This window comes from Microtus ochrogaster, chromosome 19, assembly GCF_000317375.1.
Source record: "Microtus ochrogaster isolate Prairie Vole_2 chromosome 19, MicOch1.0, whole genome shotgun sequence".
NCBI classification, from domain to species: Eukaryota; Metazoa; Chordata; class Mammalia; order Rodentia; family Cricetidae; genus Microtus; species Microtus ochrogaster.
The window spans coordinates 47,807,836-47,828,474 of record NC_022021.1 but is presented as its reverse complement, the minus strand read 5'-3'; the positions used below and the strand labels follow the sequence as shown (position 1 = coordinate 47,828,474).

Here is a 20,639-nt window from a genome sequence, read left to right as displayed (position 1 = left end):
GGGGGGGGGGGGGAGAAGAAATGCAAATGATGTCTGGTCAGAGACGAACAACCTGTCATTCATTAAAAACTGCTACACATTCTTACTACCGTTGGGAGGTCGAAATCTGCCCTCCACTTGAATAGAGGCTGTCCCTAGAACAACAGAATGGACAGAGTCGATGTTCTGAGAACTCTGGTATCACCTCTCGCTGTCCCTAAGAGATGTCTTTTCAGAGAGCCAGACAAAACCCCAAACATTTGCAGGGCACTGGTGGGAAGTCCAAGTCAGATGCCAAGAGAGGACCGGCTACCTGGTCAGGTTCTTAAGCACCAACAGTGACCCTCCATTCGCAGCAGCCTGTAGACAGATGAAAGCACCTGGGGCTAAAATGCAACGCACACGCCATCCAGTAGCAGCTCCTAGATCTCTGTCCCAGTTCTTTATCCAACAAACGCGGAATGCAACATCATTAATTTTTCGCTTTAAGCTACCATTTTTTGGAATACTATGGCTCAAAGAATGGAATTGGAACCATGAAAAAAGCACGGGGGAATAAATGCAATGTCCTTTATGGAAAACATGGATGATAGAATGAGAATTTAGTTTAAAAATAAATATCACATGCTCTGTACATTCGCTGTGCAAATGTCGTTGTGAATTTTAACAGCCTGCATATCGTTTCTGAGTCTTCAGAAAGCAACAGCAAGAGGAGTGTCTCACATAGAGTAACAGGTCTGACTCGTGTTTAAAATAGATTCTGCAAAGAAGAGAACAATGGGGTGCAGTTTTTAAGAGAATAGGCAGGACAAACAAGCACAACTTTGAACTCAGCATATGTAACTGATATGTTACTACTTGTAAAACGACTATGGAGGACACCATGGCAGACACTTCTATAACCTGAACTGACGAAAACATGTGCTGCTCAGGTTTATTCCTTGCATGTGTTTGACCCCTGCTCAAATCTTTTGCAAGGTCTCTCCATGGCCTCTGACATAATCATATAGATCAATCAACAGGAACTGAATGTCATCACCCAGCACCTTCGCTCCAGGGTTTTCCAGAGATGACATGTCTAACACAGCATGGTCACACATGAGCTGTAAACACAAGTAACTTCTTCTTTCACACTGACACAGAGCACAGTGAAAGAAGCCTGGAAGGAAAGACACAGGACTGTCAGCAAGGGGAACTGGACTGGACCTGTGGAAGAGCTGGACCCACCATTAGCAGCTTGCTTTACTGGTTGGCTATGCAGTGCCCATGTGAAGGACAGTGCAGGAAGTGGTTTTGTTCTGGCTCACTGTGAGAAGCATCTGCTCCCAGTGGAACCTCTGCTGTAAGGACAGGGGAAGACATCCCAGCTGCAGCTGCAGACAAAAACCCAAGAATATAACCGCAGTAGCCGCATCAGTCAAGAACTACAGAATGGAAATGAAAAAATAATGGAGTCTCAGAGTAGATATGAAAGGAACAAACTGGAAGAAACCAGAGAAAACCGGAAGAAAGCCGCATCAGGCCATGAGAGCAGCTAACACAGATTAATATGCAAAAAGAATGAACATTCATTGCGTATAGGAATATTCAAGCAGGGCAAAGAATTCTTCCTTACAGAGTAAATGCAAACAATTGTCTAATCACCAAAATTTAATGTCTTTAACAAAAGCATGTTAGTGACAAAAGTTGAAATTACACCTGGACTAGGTCAGCAGAAGTTAAGCAGAAATAGTTCTTAAGTCAGCAAAGCGCTGACTGCACGGATGTGTCAAGGTGCTCACTGTAATAAACAGGAAACTAACGACAGAAACTATTTATCCCATACATGAAGTATGTTTAAATGTTTTCTGACACAGACTCAGGTAGCCTAGGCTGGCCTGGAATTTGCTATGAGGCAGGGGAGGACCAGAGGGCCCTGCCTCCCCCGCATAAACGCAGAGATGACAGGGATGCGCCTCAGAGGAGACTGACGTTTCTTTTCTATTACAGGTCTGGTTACTAAAATCCCAGGAATACACACAGGTCTGGGAGTTCTCCTCACCTGCTGACCTGACACAAAAGTTTTCCTAGTCCCCATTCTTCTTTGCACGGGGTCCTTCACTCCGCGCGTCTGCGGAATGTGTGTTCTCTCGCCCTATCTCACCCTAGCCAAAGCTCTTCTATAGCAGCTGATTCTGGAAGATCTGTCCGTGTTTCGGAATTTCCTACCCGTGATTTCTGGAGCCTCGGGTTTTTCCTCTCTTAATTCTTTACTGGCAGAAAAAAAATGGACACAATCAAGACCTCAAAACTGTTACAGCAGACCGGCTACAGAGTACAGGAGGAGTCAGAAACCATTTGCTCTATAGATACTGAGAAATCTCACAGCATCCCCCTGAGAATGAGTCAGAAGTGAGGCCGGCTTCCCCACCAAAGCTGCTCAGGGGCTCCCAGCTCCCCCTCAGGAGCAGGCAGTCAGCTGACCATCCTTAGCTTGCAACTCTGGACCCAGCACTGTCATCTACTACGCGCTCCCAGGCTGCTCTTCTGTCCCAGAAGCCCAAGGAGCACTCGGGCTGCACGCGGCATACTAAGGAAACCATCACTCAGGGCAGAGTTCCTGTCGCCCTCTCTCCAGCCCTGACCTGCAACCTCAGGCGTCCCAGCCAGTTGAGCGCAGCACCTCCAAGGCAGCTTCTCCCGCCCTCCCATCCAACCCAGGTCCCCTCCCTCCAAGACGGCGCCGAACCCCGCACAGTGCCTCAGGCTGCGCTGCACCCTGGACCAACCTCCAAGTCAGAGACGCAACAGGAATGCACAGAAGGCGGGACTCTCGCACAACTTTGAGGAAGACGCACGTGTGGGGACCAAAAGCCGGAAAAAGCTTTCCTGGACGTCTTTGGGTGATGTCACAGTGGGGTGGACTACATTTCCCAGAAGTCTGCCCAAAGGAATCCCTGCAATCCTTGAGGGATGATATTTACTCTTCCTGGGCTTGTGTTTGGCTACCCGCAGTTAGGCCTGAGAAGCACGAATTGCTCGAATGTCTGATTAAAGCAAGCTTAGTTTTCAGGAGCACCAGGAAGAAGCCAGTAGACGTTTTCTCCCAGCGTCGGTATTTCAGAGAGCAGCCCTCATTGCCTTTTTAGGTGCCTTTTTGGAGAAGGATTGGAATTATTAAAACAAAAAACATAAAAACATGCTGTCCAGATTATTGGCCGTTAGAAATGAGGAAATAAAAGAAAAAACAAGTTCAACAATACATTGTGTGGAGCGGGGGTCATCATCAAGGTATCTGGAAAAATGTTTTCCTAAAGCAAAAGCGCAATCATATCAACAGGTTATTTTTATGAGGCAAACAGTGGGCATACCTCATGGGGGCACAAGTTCAGCATAGCTGAAACCTGTTTTGTTAGGTACGTTGGGCATTGAAAACAAACAAGGTATGGAGATTTAATGTATCAAAATGTGGTTTCTTAACAAGGTGGCTACTGATTTGGTTTCAAACAGCCATGGGGAAGCAGTTTGATAGTGCACTTTCAGATCCACAACCCAACGTGTGTGAATGGGAGACGAGACTTTGACAGAAATACTAGAAATATGACTGCAGTGTTAAAAATCATGTTGAATCAGTTGTACTTTAAAACGACCAGGCAATACTGTGTAGGGTAATCTTTTTGTACACTATGAAGATCTGTCTTATTCAGGGCACTTTCTGGTTGGTTTAGTATAAAGAGCTGAATGGCAGGCACGTAACTCGGCAGGAGAAGACAGGCGGTTTTTCTGGGAAGGGAGAGGAAGAGATGAATCTAGCTGCCCAGAGAAGTCAGCAAGGTGCAGACCAAGCCAGGGATACAAAATGGTGGAAAGGTTAAAAAAAAAAAAAAAGCCATGACACAGAATATAGATTAAGTTATGAGAGCAAGTTGGGGGGAAGCCTAGGCTCTGTCATTATTTGTGGGCTAGCCGTCCAGACAAGGAAGTAAGAATACACAATACACTAACTTGGGAACAAAAAGTATCTTTTAAAGATAATTTTGAGACCAGTCCTAGTGAGCCTAAATGTGATTCCAAATGCAGAGGCTCATGACAATACAACATGAGCTGTACCTGGTCTGGAAATTTAGAGACATTCTCTGTAAAGAAAAAGAGAAAACTAAAACCAGACAAAAGAAAAAAACAGAAATAAGAATAAGAATTACAAAATACTTTTAAAACAATGTAAATAAACATTCTTCTTAAAGTAGTTAGAGTATGACTTAGGCTTTGTCTTAATATGCAGTCCTGCATATAAATAATCCATGTTCCTCTGTACTCACTCAGATTGGTTCATACATGCATCCGACTCCACAGCTTGTAAAACAGTTTTCCTGGGAACACTGGAATCTCTTCAGTGCAGGAGGTTTTTCAGGGACACAAGGACAATCACTGAACAAGATTCAACCCTCTGACATTTACTTCCAAAGAACTCCATAATCCGTCTCAGGGTTTGCCACCTGTCCTTAAGTCCCTTGAAACTTTCAACTGTTAATCTATGTAATGAATTCAGTTTTTATGAGAGTTCAACTAGAATTTTAACAATATTACCCTGCTATTTTTGTTTGTTTTATTTTGTTGTATGTGTGTGTGTTCTTTTTCACAAACCCAGATGTAGATTTGGCACCAGGTGTGCTGAGTTCATGCTTACATTCCCTTCTCCTCTCCAGAGTGGTAGGATACAGTTCCTGGTTAAACTGGTGTATGTAAGGACAGCTCACCCATTATCCATGGTTAGAATTCCCTCTGCAGAGGTCTGATCTATTGTGCTCAATTTCCTTTACTTAAAGTTCCATATTCCTTTACCTATTACTTCTTAACCTTGAAAACATGTTGCTCTCACAACATGGTGGGCCTTTTCCTTGTTATTTCTTCAATGCACTTAGTGTTTCCTCAATGTTTATGGGTGTATGAGAGTTGAGTGGAACCTGGAAGGTAACCAGGTTGATTGTCTTCCTTAGGAGTCAGCAATTGCCAACATCTCAACTGAGGTCAGACAGGGAGGACCTTATGCTGTACTAAGGAAGACGGACTGCATCCTGCCAGGTGGCTTAACTTACCCTGAAATAACCACAAAGAAATTGTATTCATTTAATTACTGCCTGGCCTATTATATCTAGCCTCTCCTTGGCCAACTCTCACATCCTGATCTAATCCATTACCATTAATCTGTGTATTACCACGAGGTTGTGGCTTACTGGGAAAGATTCAAAGTCTCTGACTTGGAGATTTCATGGCAACTCTCCCTGTCTGCCTTCCTCCTCCCAGCATTCAGTTCTGTCTTCCCACCTATCTAAGTACTGCCCTATCAAAAGGCCAAGGCAGCTTCTTTATTTAACCAAGGAAAGCAACACAAATACAGAAGGACCTCCTATACCATTATATAACCATGCTTGTTGTATGCTGTGGTTCAAGTGTGGATATATATATAAGTGAATATATATAAGTGAATCACAGGGTGTTCATGCATTAATTGTTATTAACATTTCTATCAGTGTTTCACTGTTCTAGAAATGTCTCAACATTTCTACTGCTTCAGGGCACACATCTACCGTACCTGGCTCTGAAATTCTTTCCAACTCTTCTCCATGACTTTTGGCTTTAGATGTGTGTAAGGGAACTCACTTACAATGTGTGATGTAGGTGTCACCTATGGATTAGGGCCCTCTAAAGAGGAATATTCTCCACACTTTGATCATTTTGCATCTCTGTAGTCTTTTCCATCTACCACACAATTAATACATTCTGGTGAAGGTTGAGAGGTGCCTGACTGTGGGTATAAAGTTGAAAACTTGGGTTCATTTAGTTACTGTCCACTCATTGGAATAACTGTATTAAATCCTCCCTAGGATTTATCACCACAAGTTTATCACCAAATCAACATCACATGAGTTACAGTTTGTAGAAGGAACTTCAAATGCAGTTGGAAAATGATTGGTTACCCCAGAGCTTTAATGCCATTGTTGCTCTACGGGCACCGTTGTTTTTCTCTGAGGCACAGCAGCTGCACCTGAAACTATCACTGCCTCAGGCGATGGCTGCACCTCTGCAGCCACAGCTGCTGCCTTGCTGTGGGTGTCTTAGATGGCAAGAGTACTTATACAGTTTTAACTCTGTCTCTGTCCTTTTATTTTACCAATAAGGATTATCAATATAGATTCAAATGCTGGGTGAAAATCGGGTAGCTCATGATGTGGGAGTGTCATATATCAATCTGTTGATTTCATTGGTTAAGTAATAAAGAAACTGCTTGGCTGGCCCTCATAGGTTAAAACATAGGTGGGAGGAGTAGACAGAACAGAATGCTGGGAGGAAGAGGAAGGGAGCTGAGACTCGACAGCTCTGCTCTGGAGCAGAGACGACATGTTCCCATCTCCAGGGCGGACACGAGAGCTCTGCTCTCTGAGGCACACGTGATGAAGCTCCGACCCAGGATGGACGTAGGCTAGAATCTCCCTGGTAAGCCACCTCGTGGGCTACACTAGAAATAAGCTAGTCCAGGTGTGAGAGTTAGCCGAGAAGAGGCTAGATAGAAATGGGCCAAGCAGTGTTTAAAAGAATACAGTGTCCGTGTAATTATTTTGGGTAAAGCTAGCCTTGGGGGCGGCCGGGTGCCGGGGACACAGCCCGCCGCTCCTATTACTACAAGCTCAGAGAGGCAGAGCTTCTTACACCAAGGAGGAATTACAACAGCTTGGATGAGTCCACTGGGAAAAACAGTAATGATGCCACAGCCCAGATCTCATATTGTGGGCAACCAATGAACAAAGCTATGACATGGGCAAGGTTTCATGGAGCATTTATAGTTACAGAAGGTAGAGACTTATTAATAAAGGCAAGTTTCAAACACACTGCTTGAACAAACTGTTGGGAGTTACAGCAAAGAGAAGTCTCTGCTGTTCTCTGATGACATTTTTAGTATTTGTGCTCTTGTTAAGTTACATGTTGATGTTGACATCCCAAAATGATGAACTTATTTAAGGTGAATAATACCTGATTTGTTGGCAAAGATTTTATCACATTTCACACACTCATGAAGTTTGCTGTCTGAATGAAGCATCTGATGTGGTTTCAGGTTTGAAGAAGTAAACTTTTTAAGACGTTTGATGGATTTACCCCCTGTATTAACTATGACATGCATTGAATAAGGATATTAAGATTAATAAAGTCTTTGCTAAATTCCCCACAATTTTAGGGTTTCTATACAAAATGATTTATTTCATGCTGTAGAAAGGATGACGATGAAGAAAAGCATCTGTCACAGTCTTCACACTTGCAGGGATTCTCTCCAGTACGAAGTCTCTTGTGTCCACTAAGGGATGAGTTAAGATGAAAGGATTTGTGACATTCTCAACACGTGTAGGGTTTCTCTCCAGTGTGAAGTTTCCTGTGTCTCCTAAGGGAAGACTGATAATGAAAGGCTTTGTGACATTCTTCACACTTGTAGGGTTTCTCTCCAGTGTGAACTCTTTGGTGATCCTGAAGATATCTTGAATTGGAAAACCTTTTGCTGCAGTGTACACAGGTATAACAATTTTCTTCAGAATGGATTGTTTGATGTTGTCTGAGGGATACAGATGAGTTAAAACATCTCTCACACTCTGTACATTTGTAGGGTTTCATTCCATTATGAACTTTCTTGTGTCTCCAAAGGGATGAGTGATAATGAAAGGCTTTGTCACACTGTTCACACTTGTAGGGTTTCTCTTCCATATGAACTCTCTTGTGTGTCTTCAGGGATGAGTGATAGTGAAAGGCTTTGTCACACTCGTCACACTTGTAGGGCTTCTCTCCAGTGTGAATTGTTTGATGATCCTGAAGATCCCTAGAATAGAAAAACCATTTGCCACAGTGTACACAGGTATAAGGACTGTGCGCCGAATGGATTGTTTGATGTCGTCTAAGGTATATAAGAGAGTTAAAGCTTTTACCACAGTCCATACAATTGTAGTGTCTGTCTTCACAGTGAATTGCTTGATGTTGCCGAAGGAATGAAGTGAAGCAAAAACACTTGCCGCACTGCTCACACTTGAATGGTTTCTCTCCAGTATGTTTTCTTTGATGTCGTCTAAGGTATGAAGATGAGCAAAAATACCTGCTGCATTCTTCACACTTGTAGGTTTTCTCTTTAGAATGAATCCTTTGATGTTGCTTCAGCACTGAAGGATAGTAAAATGATCTGCCACAGTGTCCACACTTGTAGGTTTTTTCATCAGTATGATTTTTCTGGTGTATAAAAAGTGATGAGCGAGTATTGAAGGCCTTGTGACATTCTTTACATGTGTAAGGTTTTTGTCCAGTGTGAAGTCTCTGGTGTATGGAAAGTGCTTTAGAAGAACCAAGGGCCTTACCACATTTTTCACACTTGTAGGGTTTCTCCCTTGTACGAATTCTCCGGCATTGAATATATTGTGAGTTATAATCAATGGCCTTGGAGCAAATGCTATAATCTTCAGGCATTGACCCTGTGGAGCAAACATTGAGATATGAACAAAGGTTAGAAAATATTCTTCATATTTACAATGCTTATCTTTAGAAGAAAACATTTATTAATACATCTTGAAGCAGTGAAAAAAGAGAGTCATTTCAAAACTTAGAGGCACAAAGTATAAATGATAAGATACAGTAGGTAGAAATGATCTATACTTTAAGTAGAATAATAAAACATCCAAATAGAACATAGACATAATGGCATATAATTCAAAGTTAAGTAAGTTGCAAGGGCATTTTACTAACAGAAATAACTCTATCAAATACATAGAAATTTTATATTGCAGGACACCCATGAAATTAGAAAGCAGCTGAGTCTGGGAAAGAGAAAGTTAATTTTGACTTTGTGAATTTGAGACAGAGTCTAATACAAACATTTTATCCTGCACATATAGTTGTACTTTGGGAGTACCAAAGATATGCTGCACATGTAGATACTCTACATAAAGACGAAATTTATAGTCCAAATTCAGGACAGTATTTTACATTTTATTTGAAAGACCAGAAAATATACACCTGAAACATATTGAGTCATAGTAAAACAAAACAAAAAACCTTCAGATTCACCTGTGCATAATGTAAATTTGGTTGAGACAATATACTTGTCAATAAAGAGATGACAAAATTACTTCTTTCCCTTTTTGTTTGTTTTTGTTTCAGAAGATAAGGTTTTTCTATGAAGATCTTGCTCTCCTATAACTCACTATCTAGACCAGGCTGGCCTTAAACACTATATCAGAGGAAGAAAAACATTCCTACCTTCCATTATCCAGCCCTCTGCAGTTTCTCTGTATTCCATGTCGCCCAATATGATAGTTTAGCATACCGAGGGGACCCTTATACCTATGCCTACCACCCAACTTGTTAAGGAAATGTCATGGTGGTTCAAATGCCCTGTACCCTGGCTTTGAATATCCTTCTCTCAACAAAGGTAATCCCACAGGTGAGATGTCAAGGGCAGATTTTGTAAGCAGTCCTCAGCAAAGTGGTAGATGTGACCGAGGCTCTGCCAGAGGGAAAGTCAGCACAACAGGATAAACTCTGGGCACTCATTCAAACTAAATCACATGTGCCAAGCGAGGAGCCACCACATCCGGTAACGAAAGCAACACAGCCCGAGGAGGAGGTGAGGGGGACTGAGAGAGCTCACCCAGGGCCACCATCGAGTCACCTGCCAGAGTCATCTGGACCAGCTCCTCTGCCATGGGTCATCTTTTTGTACAATATGAATATTTATTACTCTCATCATTAAAACACTGATGGGTCAATGGCTAGGCAGAATTTTGGGAAGAAAGATTGCAAGGAAGAAGAATGGCAGAGTGAAAGAAGATGCCAGAAGATGCAGAGAAAAAAAGGTGAACATATTGTATTGAAAGAAGGAACTGCAATGTGATAGAGGGTAAATAAAAATGTGGGCTCATTTAAAAAGGAAGAGCCAGCTAAAAATAAGCCCAAGCTATCGGCTGAGCATTTACAACTAATAAGTATCTCCATTTCAGTTATTTTGGTAGGGCTGTTGGGACAGAAACTTCTGCCTACAAATGGCATTCCAACCCAACACACCCTTGACTACTAAGGCATGAGGAAGCTCAAAAAAACTTCACACTACACAAAAGCAGAGCCAAATGCATCTTGCTAGTCTTCTGTCTCTCATGTGGGCTGCAGTACAAACAAGCATCTCCTAACAGCTGCCTACGGATTTGAGCCACCAGCTTGAGCTCCACCCATGCAGTGGGTGACAGAGTTTGGGGTTTTGCTCATGTGGACAGAAAAGGTTACAGATGTTCAGGAAAGACAGATCCAGATGGTTAAAAAAAAAAATCTTTAAATGGGTTAGAGTGTTATGTACAAAGTCTTGTGGGAGAAGAAAAAAATACTATAGATGGTCACAATACACACACACACACACACACACACACACACACACACACATATATATACACACACAAAAGTATATATAGACATACTTTAAAATAAAGCAAAAATTCTTTAAAAGGGAATAAAGTAATATGAAAGTTAAGACACACAAAAAGTAAGATACACAGAGTGTGTGGAATCCATGTGTTGTCTGTAGATTTTCTGACTGCTAATGAAGGAATGAGAGCAGCTGAGACGGACTGGATTGTGAAAACTGCTGGATTAAAACAACAGATATAGTTTTTAACATGCCTTGACCTTAAAAGGAAAAAAGAAGGGAGAGAGGTTATGATTTCGTTTCCAACAAGAGAGGCTATTTTTGTTACATATACTTTTACTATGTTAAAGTTAAAACCATCCTTTTTAAGTAGACAAAAAGTGGGAAATGCTGTAGAATAATCTTTCTCTACACTGTGAAGATGTGTTGCTTTTATTGTTAATAAAAAAACTGGTATGTCTATGGTTAAACAGGATTTTGGGGGCTGATGAAATCCTGGCTTTAGAAAAACAGAGTCAGAGCAGAGACCAGGATTCTGAGAAGCAAGAGAAAAACATACAATATGAAGAAAAGGTACTGCCATGTGTAAGAGTGTAGAAGACATAGGGGTTAATGAAAATGTAAGACCTAATTTGTAATAAGCCTGAGCTGTTGTCGAGCACTTATCATTAATATAAAGTCACTGTATGATTATTTGGTATAGGATGCCAGCCCAGAGCTGATCCATCAATTGCTGATGAAAAACAATACCTAAACTCATCAGTACTGATCCCATTAAAAAGCTAGACTAATGAAATTATACACTGAAGAAGTTTGAGAATCAACAGGAGACCTTGAGAAGAAGTGATCACAAGATATTTTCATCCAACTGGTGTCATGGTAACATTAGCCATAATGATTCTTATAGGTCTAGAGACAGTGGCAAACCTGATAGTATCTGAAATTAAACATTTTACTGGTACTGATGTACCTGAAAACAAAAGATTGACACATATAAGTTTATAATTTCTTTACCAAGTTGTTATTGCTTATATATCCAAATACCAGTTCCTATACATGATAAATTAACTTGAAAAAAAAAAGCCATAAAAAACCCATGGAGCCTTACAATTCACTAAAAGGCTTAAATCTACTAACTGTCATGAAAGAGAGACACAAACACTGAACCCATAACTGGTTTGATGGGCTTCCTGAATCAAAAGTGTAAGGCCTTGCAAGTTGTCCTGTCATAATCTTCCTATGTCTAATTGTCATGACCTGCTGAAGCAATTGGGGGTAAAAGTATTAAAAAAAACCCAAAGTGCCTCTGTTAAATTAGCATACCTAGAGGCCCACACATCCCCTTTATATGATATGCTAATGCTTTGATTCTTCCCTAAGAGCAGTGGGGAATGCACTGCCCAAAGTGCATCTGGTTTGTCTGAGTTTTATCCAATGCTTCCAACCCCCCAATTGTTCTGACCAACAGAACTGACACTGTTGAGCCTTCTGTCCCTGCCTGCCTCTCTGTGATAGAACTGTGGGTTTCCCTTTATTAACCCATTATGGTCACTTTTCTGTAGAGATCTTTCTTGCTTGAGTCTGCTCTCAACTCTGTAAATAAAAGACTCTGGGTCTTTACAGTTCTCAGTTCTATTTCGCTGAGTCTTAAACAACAATGGAGATTCAACAAAAGGAAAAACCTTGGAGGTCACTGTAAGTAGAAGCATAGCTTGTAATTGGGGAAATCCAAAGCTTAAGAGACTTAAACCCTCATAAAACTGAGACACCAGCTTTGACAACAAATACAAGGAGAGACCTAAAGAATGATTCCCACGGTATCATGTTTCAAGGTAAATAGGAAAGCTTCACTTTCTGTTGGATCTCAGGATCTCAGCTCTGCCCCTGAACCCCTCATTCCTACACACCTGGGTGCACGGTGGCTGCTGCTTGTCTCTCCCCATCTGAAGGCTCTGGTCTTTGCTCCAGAAATGTCACCAGGTGTGGCTTAGGGACACCAAGACCTGTGTATAGATAAAGAGAAGATTGTTTATGTGTTCTTTTACTCAGAATTGACATGTCCCTTCCTGTACATGACTTGTAAGGACAGAGATGAGGTGACAAATGATTGCAGACAATCAGTTCCTTAAGTGTTTTCAGACAGGGTCACTCCAACACATGAAGGAGCCAACAGCACCCAGAGTCTGAGTTTCAGTTCAGGGAAAAAAAACAGTAACTTAGAATTGTAACACAGTTCACATAAAAAGTGAGCTCCACCTCTCAAGCCACTGAATTTCTAAAAGTCCCTCTAGAGTCAGGGAAAGACACACCCATCTTGGAGAGGTTAAACACAGAAAGAAGCAAACAGTGTAAGCAATCTTCCTGTTTTCATTTTTTATTTTAAATTTTCATATGTTTTAGTGTTTTCTATTGATATATTTCTGTGTGAGGTTGATTTGACAATCTAATTAACCTTTATCAATAAAAAAATCAGGAGTGAGATACCAGCTAAGAAACTGAAAGATCAGAGAAGCACCAGTGACATCCTACCTCTTCCATCCCACCATCCAAAGGGCAGAGCTCCCGTCTCAACCCAGCTTTCCACGTCCTGTTCCCCTCTCTACAGTTTTCCATATCTCTATGGTCAGCTGGTGGCTAGTTCTATCCCCTGATTCTAACCAAGCTTTATTTGTCAGGATACAACACAATTAAAACATCACACAGCAGGAGGTTGTCAGAACTTGGGTTTACAAACAATTGTGAACTGACATAGCAGTGCCGGTGATGTGGGATTTCCTGCCTGGGCTCACAGGCCAAACAGTGCTGTAATTAATATAGTTTCTATCTGGTTATTCGGGTCTGGGTGGCAGGAAGGAAAGTGTAGTAGTTTCCTTTTACTTAATGATCCTCTAGAAAAGCAGTCAATGTTCTTAATAACTGAGTCATCGCTTCAGCCCTGAAATATTATTTAACATAGCGATGTCCTTAATATTTTTGAAAACGAAGGATATGAAACTGACTGTGGAGATGCTCCCATGAGAAGCCACACAAAGTGAGGAAGCTCCATGTTGATGGTGAAATAAGAAGTCACTATAGAGGAAATGCTCACCCAGGAAATCAAGGTGGCTGTAATTCTCCAACATCACATCCCTGTACAGATTCCACTGAGCAGGCTCCAGACATTCCCTCTCTTCTGGAGAGAACTCGATGGCCACATCAGAGAAGGACAGCATTTCCTGAAGTAAAGATCAGTGAATGATACATTAATTTAATTAAAACCATTAGTAATTTAAATACCAACATGCATTGAGCTTGATAGTTATCCTATGAACTGAACCTAGCTAGGGCCAATTTGCAAAGAGAGAAGTAATTGAAAAACTTCCTACCAAGACTGCCCTGTAGCCAAGTCTAGGGGCATTTTCTGAACTAGTGATTCCTATGAGACAGCACTGCCCACTATGGTGGTGTCTGCACTGGGCACGCAGTTCTATATGGTGCAGGAAAGCAGTCTCGGGGAGTCAGTAAGCAGTGTTCTTCTGTGGCCTGTTCTCCACCTCACGCCTCAGGCTCCTGCCTTGAATTCTCCCAGTGATGGACTGTCACCTGGAGTTGGAGTCTAAAATAACCCTTTCTTCTCCAAGCTGTCTCTCATCACAGGCTTTAGCACAATAGGAACCCTCAAACAGGCATCACGGATTTGTCCAGGATGAAAGAGAGCTAGAAATGTTCTTACACAGGTAGTAATATCCTCAGACATGCCTGAAGTGGTCACATGAGCTCACACTGAACATCGGTAGTGAAGACAAGGTAAAGGAGCCCGTAAGCCCAGGTAGACACGATCCATTTCAGAAAGACATGTAAAATGAATGCAGCCACAGAACATGCATTCAGTGCCATGTGCTCCTACACACCACACAGGTATGTATTCCTCACAGGAGAAAGTCACATTGTGGGAGAAGGGATTTCTCAACAGTTCATGCGCACAATCATGACAGTGAAGTGTAATGAAAATACAGAGTCTGATGCAGCAGCTCTGGCTGTGCTGTGGGCTCAGGATTTCTAGAGAGTTCAGATGACAGGGACACGGGACATGAGAAGAAGCAGGCAAGGGGATGAACTCACAGAGTAAATATCATTTAAGTATCTGATCATATGAGAAAAGGCACAAAAATAAGACTAATGAACTGGAGAGATGGCTCAGAGGTTAAGAGCATTGCCTGCTCTTACAAAGATCCTGAGTTCAATTCCCAGCAACCACATGGTGGCTCACAACCATCTGTAATAGGGTCTGGTGTCCTCTTCTGGCCTGCAGGCATACACACAGAGAGAATATTGTATACATAATAAATAAATAAATAAATAAATAAATAAATAAATAAATAAATAAATAAAAGACTAACAATACTGCTTGATATGTTAAATAGAATACACATCACTTGATGTTTTTGTCATTTTCCCTTCCTATCTTTTCTCTGACAGGTACTGAAGTGGGCTGCGGTATTCCTAAGCATGTTTGTACACACGACACCTGAGCATCAGTGTGCATAGCTGAGAAAAATAATTGCTGATGCTATTTTCACATTTCAAAATTTTCTAATTTTAGAATTATTGTTTTTTATATTTTTGGGGTAAGGTCCCAGAATGATCTATAAAAACAATAACACATCATTTTTCCTTTTATCACTACAGTATGTTTCAGAAATTAATAAATAATGAAGTATTATGTAATAATTTCATGGTTAAGCTTTGGATTCTCAGGTATGGGATGTTCACCCCTCAAACACTTCCTTCCAGACTTCCGGAATGTACCCTACATAAGGCACATCCAGCGTTTGGGAAACAGTCACGGGGCTTCTCCCTCCCATCACGCTGTCCCAGGACACTCAGTCTTCAGGAAGCGCAGTTAACATTTTTATTTGGGTTGTCAACAGCTCCCAAATAATGACACAGAGACTTCTCTTTAATCATGGAAGCTTGGCCATTACCTTATGCTTGTCCCACTACCTCTTCTAACTTAATTCAACCTGTTCCTAGTCATCTGCATTTTCCCTTGGGGCTTTGCTTATATTTCACTCTGTGTGTCCTGCTTTCCTGCCTCCTCTGTCTCGGCCTCCATGAGTCCTCCTCTTCCTTACTCTCTCTGCATGGAAGTCCCCCTTATCCCTCCCACCTAGGTGTTGCTCATTTAGCTATGAGATGAATCAGGTGCCTTATGCAGACAAGGTAAACAGATGCAGCACATCTTTCCACAGTGAAACCAATATTCCACAAGCAAACGGAAACCTCTTTACATAGTTAAGACGATAATCCACAAAAGGAAGTCCAAGTATTTACTTTCTGATATCACCGGTAAATGGAAAAAAAACAAAAAACAAAAAACAAAAACAAAAAACATTACCTCTCCAACACCTATTGACTTACAATGCTTTATGTTTAACAAACCTCTATTTTATATGAGTTTCAATTCATTACATTTAACATGTTGATGAGATCATGCGTTATTAACCTCTATCTTCCCGAAATAACTTCAGTTTTACCGATATTGTCATGATTGGCAAGGGTGTAATTTTCCTGTCAAAAATTATTGTAATAAAATTTGTCATTTCCCCTCTATCTCCTCATTGCAGCTTCTCTCATGTACCCCAATAATCCGTCTCAGATACATGGTTTTCTCTCCTCTAATTAACATTGTTACACACAGCACATAACTGTACATATCTACACTGTACATACCCACTGCATAAATATAAAGGGTTTAGTCTGTTCACTGTTGCCTGTGTGTATGTTTTGGGGACTGACCACTTGTTACTGGATGGAGAGTGAGTGGGCTCAGCCCTGGGGAAGACCAATTCTCCCTCTCTTAGCAGTCCTTATGTGCCTATACTTCTCTGTTAGCCAGCAGACTGCCCCCTGCAGGGGATCTTGTGCCACTGCCATTGTTCAGGGCTTGTTCAGGTAGTCATACTGTTGGGGTGTCATGGGTGCAGCTTCCCTTCCCTTTCTGGAAAGCACCACCTACAACAGACTTCCTGGACCCCAAGCTCTCATGATCAATATGGACCTTCTGCACAGGAATTGTGATGTGGTGTATCTACTGGGTCAGGGCATCACAAGACAATAGTTCTCTGGATCTGAACGTTTTCGTTTTCTGTAATGCTCTGTGTGCTGCAGTGAGCAGTGTCTTTAACAGGCAGTGACAGCTACACTTCGGTGTAGGTCTAGGGAAAAGCATCTGGAATGCAGTTAGCAACTGTGATGCTTTAGTGGCTCCAGCATGCTCTCCTCTGTAACTTAAGAACTAAGAAGTCATCAGAGACACTGCTGCTAATGCCGAGATGTGGGAGACACGGGGGCACCTTTACGGACGAGGCCGCAATGCTCATAGTTGTGTTTCACAGATACAACAGCTAAGCAGGGCTGTTTATTGCTTCTCTCCCTTGGAGCTCACAAAGCACCTTCCAGTGTTAAGAATATTCACCCTTAGGCAGGAGACCTTCAGGGCAGGTCCAGTTCCAATCTCCCTAGTCTTGTGTCTTCAGGGGTAAAATCATAAAAAAAAAAAAAATGTAAGAAAGATAGTAGCTGAGTGTGGTGATACACACCTTTAATCCAAACACTTCAGAAGCAGAGGCAGGCGGATCTCTCTGAGTTGTAGGATAACCTTGTCTGCAGAGTGAGTTCCAGGAAAGCCAAAGATACACAGAGAAATCTAGTCTGAAAAAGAAAAAAAAAAAGCAAAAATTGAAAGTAAATGAAAAAGAAATGGAGTTTAAAATAAAGCCATGTAAAGATGGAAAATACACAGACAGTCCGGATACTGCATGCTTTTTTTTTTTGTTGTTGTTGTCTTTGAATTGTTTGATGGCTGAGAAAGGAGCACCAGCTGCTAAAGACATTTAATTACAAATGCTGCTGGATTACTACTATATATATATATAGTATATATACTGAACATGCTTTGACTTCAAAATTGAAGTCTAAAGATATGGTACTTTATAGAAGAGGTTTTGTTTTGTTTTGTTTTCGACAGGAAAGGAGAGGCTGTAGATTCGTTCTTGGTTAAGAAAAATCTGGTTTGATCAAGGAAGATCCCCTGAGAAATGTCCGATAGGAGCAAGTGGGTCAGATGTCTGAGTTCTACATCTAGAACAGCTACACAGCTGCTGGGTGAGATGATTAAGCCTCACAGAATATTCTAGTCAGGACTTGACTATAAATCTCAATTTTCTTTAGGTCCCCATAAGATTACCAGGGCCCCCAATCAGCAGGAAGTAGCCTAGAAAGGTAAATTTACATTAGCAAAAAAATGGATTATGAATGTTTGTCTGTTTAGAGTGTTAGTTACAAGTTGTTATGAAAAATGGTCAGGAAGAAAGCTAAACAAAGGAGACTTGATTCACAGTTCAGGAGTAGTGGAGGCTGGTCCTAGAAGCAAGCCTAGAGCAATAAAATGGACAGAGTAAGTATAACAAGAATTCTTGCATTTCCTCTTGGCGTCCCTCAGAGACACCTTTCAGAGAGAGACAGACAAAACTAAAGACTAGGTGGGATTGGTGGGAACTCAAAACGATTTTCAAAGATGAGATGGGATTGCAGGTCAGAATCTAAAAGTTAGGGACCCTCCATTCAAAGCAGACAACCTACGGATCACAGACATAGTGCCTAAAACACGCACCACACACACCATGAAGAAGCAACTCCTAGGTTTTTGTTCCAGGACTCTACACATATAACTGTGGCATGAAACAGTCACTAGTTTTTACTGAAAGCCACCAAGTTTTACAATTTTATGACTCAGAAAGTGAATTAAACCATGAAAAATATGGAAGAAATATAGTACCTGCTTTGGAAACCTGAATTATATACTGTAATTTTTGTTTCAAATTATCTATCAAATGCTTTGCTGTATATGTTAGCTGTCTATATGTATTTGAGGATATTAATAGTCCATACATTGTTTCTGAGTCTCTTTAAAGCAAAACACTGACATTAGAGTTCAGTCAACGAAGCCTAGGAGGAAAGACACAGGACTGTCAGCAAGGGAACTGGACTGGACCTGTGGAAGAGCAGGACCCACCATTAGCAGTTTGCTTTACTGTTGGCTACGCAGTGCCCATGTGAAGGACAGCGCAGGAAGTGGTTTTGTTCTGGCTCACTGTAAGAAGCATCTGCTCCCAGAGGAACCTCTGCTGTAAGGACAGGGAAAGACATCCCAGCTGCAGCTGCAGAAAAAGACCCAGGAATGAAACCACAGCAGCCGAGTCTCAGACTGAACTGAAAGAAGCAAACTGTAAGAAACCAGAAAAAATCAGAAGAAAGTCACATCGGATCATGACAGTAACTAACACAGATTAAAAAGGAAAAAAGAATGAATGTTTGTTGACTATAGGCAGAACTATTCAAAGGAGGCAAAGAGAATTCTTTCTCACAGAGTAAATGCTAACAGGTATGCAATCATCACTTTAACAAGAACATGTTTGATATAAAGTTTAAATTACATGTGGGCTGAGTCAGCAGAAGGTAAGCACACATAGTTTGTACAACAGTGTGGGCTGGGTGCTCACTGTAAGAAATGGGAAAGAGCCGGGCAATGGTGGCGCATGCCTTTAATCCCAGCACTCGGGAGGCAGAGGCAGGCGGATCTCTGTGAGTTCGAGACCAGCCTGGTCTACAAGAGCTAGTTCCAGGACAGGCTCCAAAACCACAGAGAAACCCTGTCTCGAAAAAAAAAAAAAAAAAAAAAAGAAAAGAAATGGGAAAGAAACCATGGAAAGTATTTCTCACATCATTAAAGTTGAAATGCTCCCTGTCACAGACTTGGGTAAAATAGGCTGGCCTAGAATTTGCTGTGAAGCAGGGGAGGACCAGAGGGCCCTGCTTCCCCTCACAAACGCAGAGACGACAGGGATGTGCCTCAGAGGAGACTGACGTTTCTTTTCTATCACAGGTCTGGTTACTAAAATCCCAGGAATACACACAGGTCTGGGAGTTCTCCTCACCCGCTGACCTGACACAAAAGCCTGGCACTGTAACACAAGGCCATGAGAGTTTTTCTCCTGTTCCTAGGGACCCTGCTTCCGGACCAGCTCAACAAGCTCAAGGCCTTATCAAGACGTTGACACAATCATTGTGGGCCAAGCAGACATCCTGTCGTTTTCACAGTTAGTCCACCCTACATTACAGATGCAGGACCTTTCAAGTCTTTAAGGGAACCCAGACCTCAAGGTGAGACCTGGAGTCAGCTTCTCCAGTTCCTTCTTCCTGCAGAGGGTCCTCTGTGTGTGGGCTGTATGTCTGTTCTCTCCACCCTAGTCACAGCTTTCTATAGCAGCTGGTCCTGGCAGACCTTGCTGCTTCATTCCAGAATTTACTGCCAGAGACCTGAGGCCCCTCAGATATTTTTCCTTTCTTAGTTCTTTGGCCATCAGAGCAAATGAACACAAGGTAACTGTCTCCCTCACTCACCTGCCTCTCCTGTGCCAGGGCGCTTCTCCATCCCTCTCCTGGCAGTTTCCCGTGGCAGGCCCCAAGCGTAGGGTCAATAATAACAATCTATTTTTCTCCTAGCAACCTGCCTTCCCATTTCCCTTAAGGAACAGATGCCTGAGGTCTCCAGGATGGCAATAAACCGGATGCCTCTTCAGCCACACCTCCCGCTGACTGTGAGCCCACCAACTCTTGACTGTCTCCTCCCCAAAGGAAGAAGACAGACTGGAGCCGGAGCACCTATACCAAAGATGTTTGGGTGGAAGCTTCACCTCAGCCCCCAGCATCCATATAGCCAGAATCTGGAATGTTTGAAGTTCCATCCCAATCCCCCTCCTCTGGGAGTTGCCTCAGTCCAGACTCCACCTCAGAGAACAGCTCCCAAACAATGTCTTCTCCCCAGAGATGCTCAATACCACTCCCACAGGGTATTTAAACAACACCCTAAAAAGAACAAATACATGGTTTTCCAGTCTTCCCCATGTCCTCTCTCTGTGGAGCTGGAAAGCCATCTGGGAGCATTGATTTCCATTAACCCTGGGCTTTTTCTAATTCCGTTTAATTTGGTCTGATTTGGATTACTGCATTGGCAGAGAAGCTTATCAGACAGTAAAATCTTTTCATAAACCTCGAGACCATAAATAAGGCCAGTTACAAAGTAAAGAACAGATCAGAAACCAAGACTGTTCTAAAGATACTAAGAAATCTCAGCTGGGCAATACTGGTGCACGCGATTAATCCCAGTACGCCTTTAATCCAGGACTCAGGAGGCAGA

At 42.0% G+C, this 20,639-nt stretch overlaps 2 protein-coding genes across 2 annotated transcripts in view; both read right to left on the bottom strand.

Moving 5' to 3' along the window:
- Window positions 1-2,855, bottom strand: part of LOC101997559 (zinc finger protein 58-like) — a 34,969-nt gene extending 32,114 nt beyond the window's left edge. Inside the window, exon 1 of the mRNA XM_026783852.1 lies at window positions 2,748-2,855. The gene's annotated coding sequence lies outside the window, so the exon portion shown is untranslated. The remainder of the gene's footprint in view (window positions 1-2,747) is intronic.
- A 3,940-nt stretch (window positions 2,856-6,795) lies between these two features.
- LOC106143740 (zinc finger protein 58-like) overlaps window positions 6,796-20,639 on the bottom strand; it is a 31,522-nt gene continuing 17,678 nt past the window's right edge. Inside the window, exons 2-4 of the mRNA XM_026783853.1 lie at window positions 13,488-13,614; window positions 12,307-12,402; window positions 6,796-8,459 (exon numbers count right to left, since the gene is read on the bottom strand). Coding sequence (XP_026639654.1) covers window positions 7,345-8,459; window positions 12,307-12,402; window positions 13,488-13,614 — 1,338 coding nt within the window. The 3' untranslated portion in view covers window positions 6,796-7,344. The remainder of the gene's footprint in view (window positions 8,460-12,306; window positions 12,403-13,487; window positions 13,615-20,639) is intronic.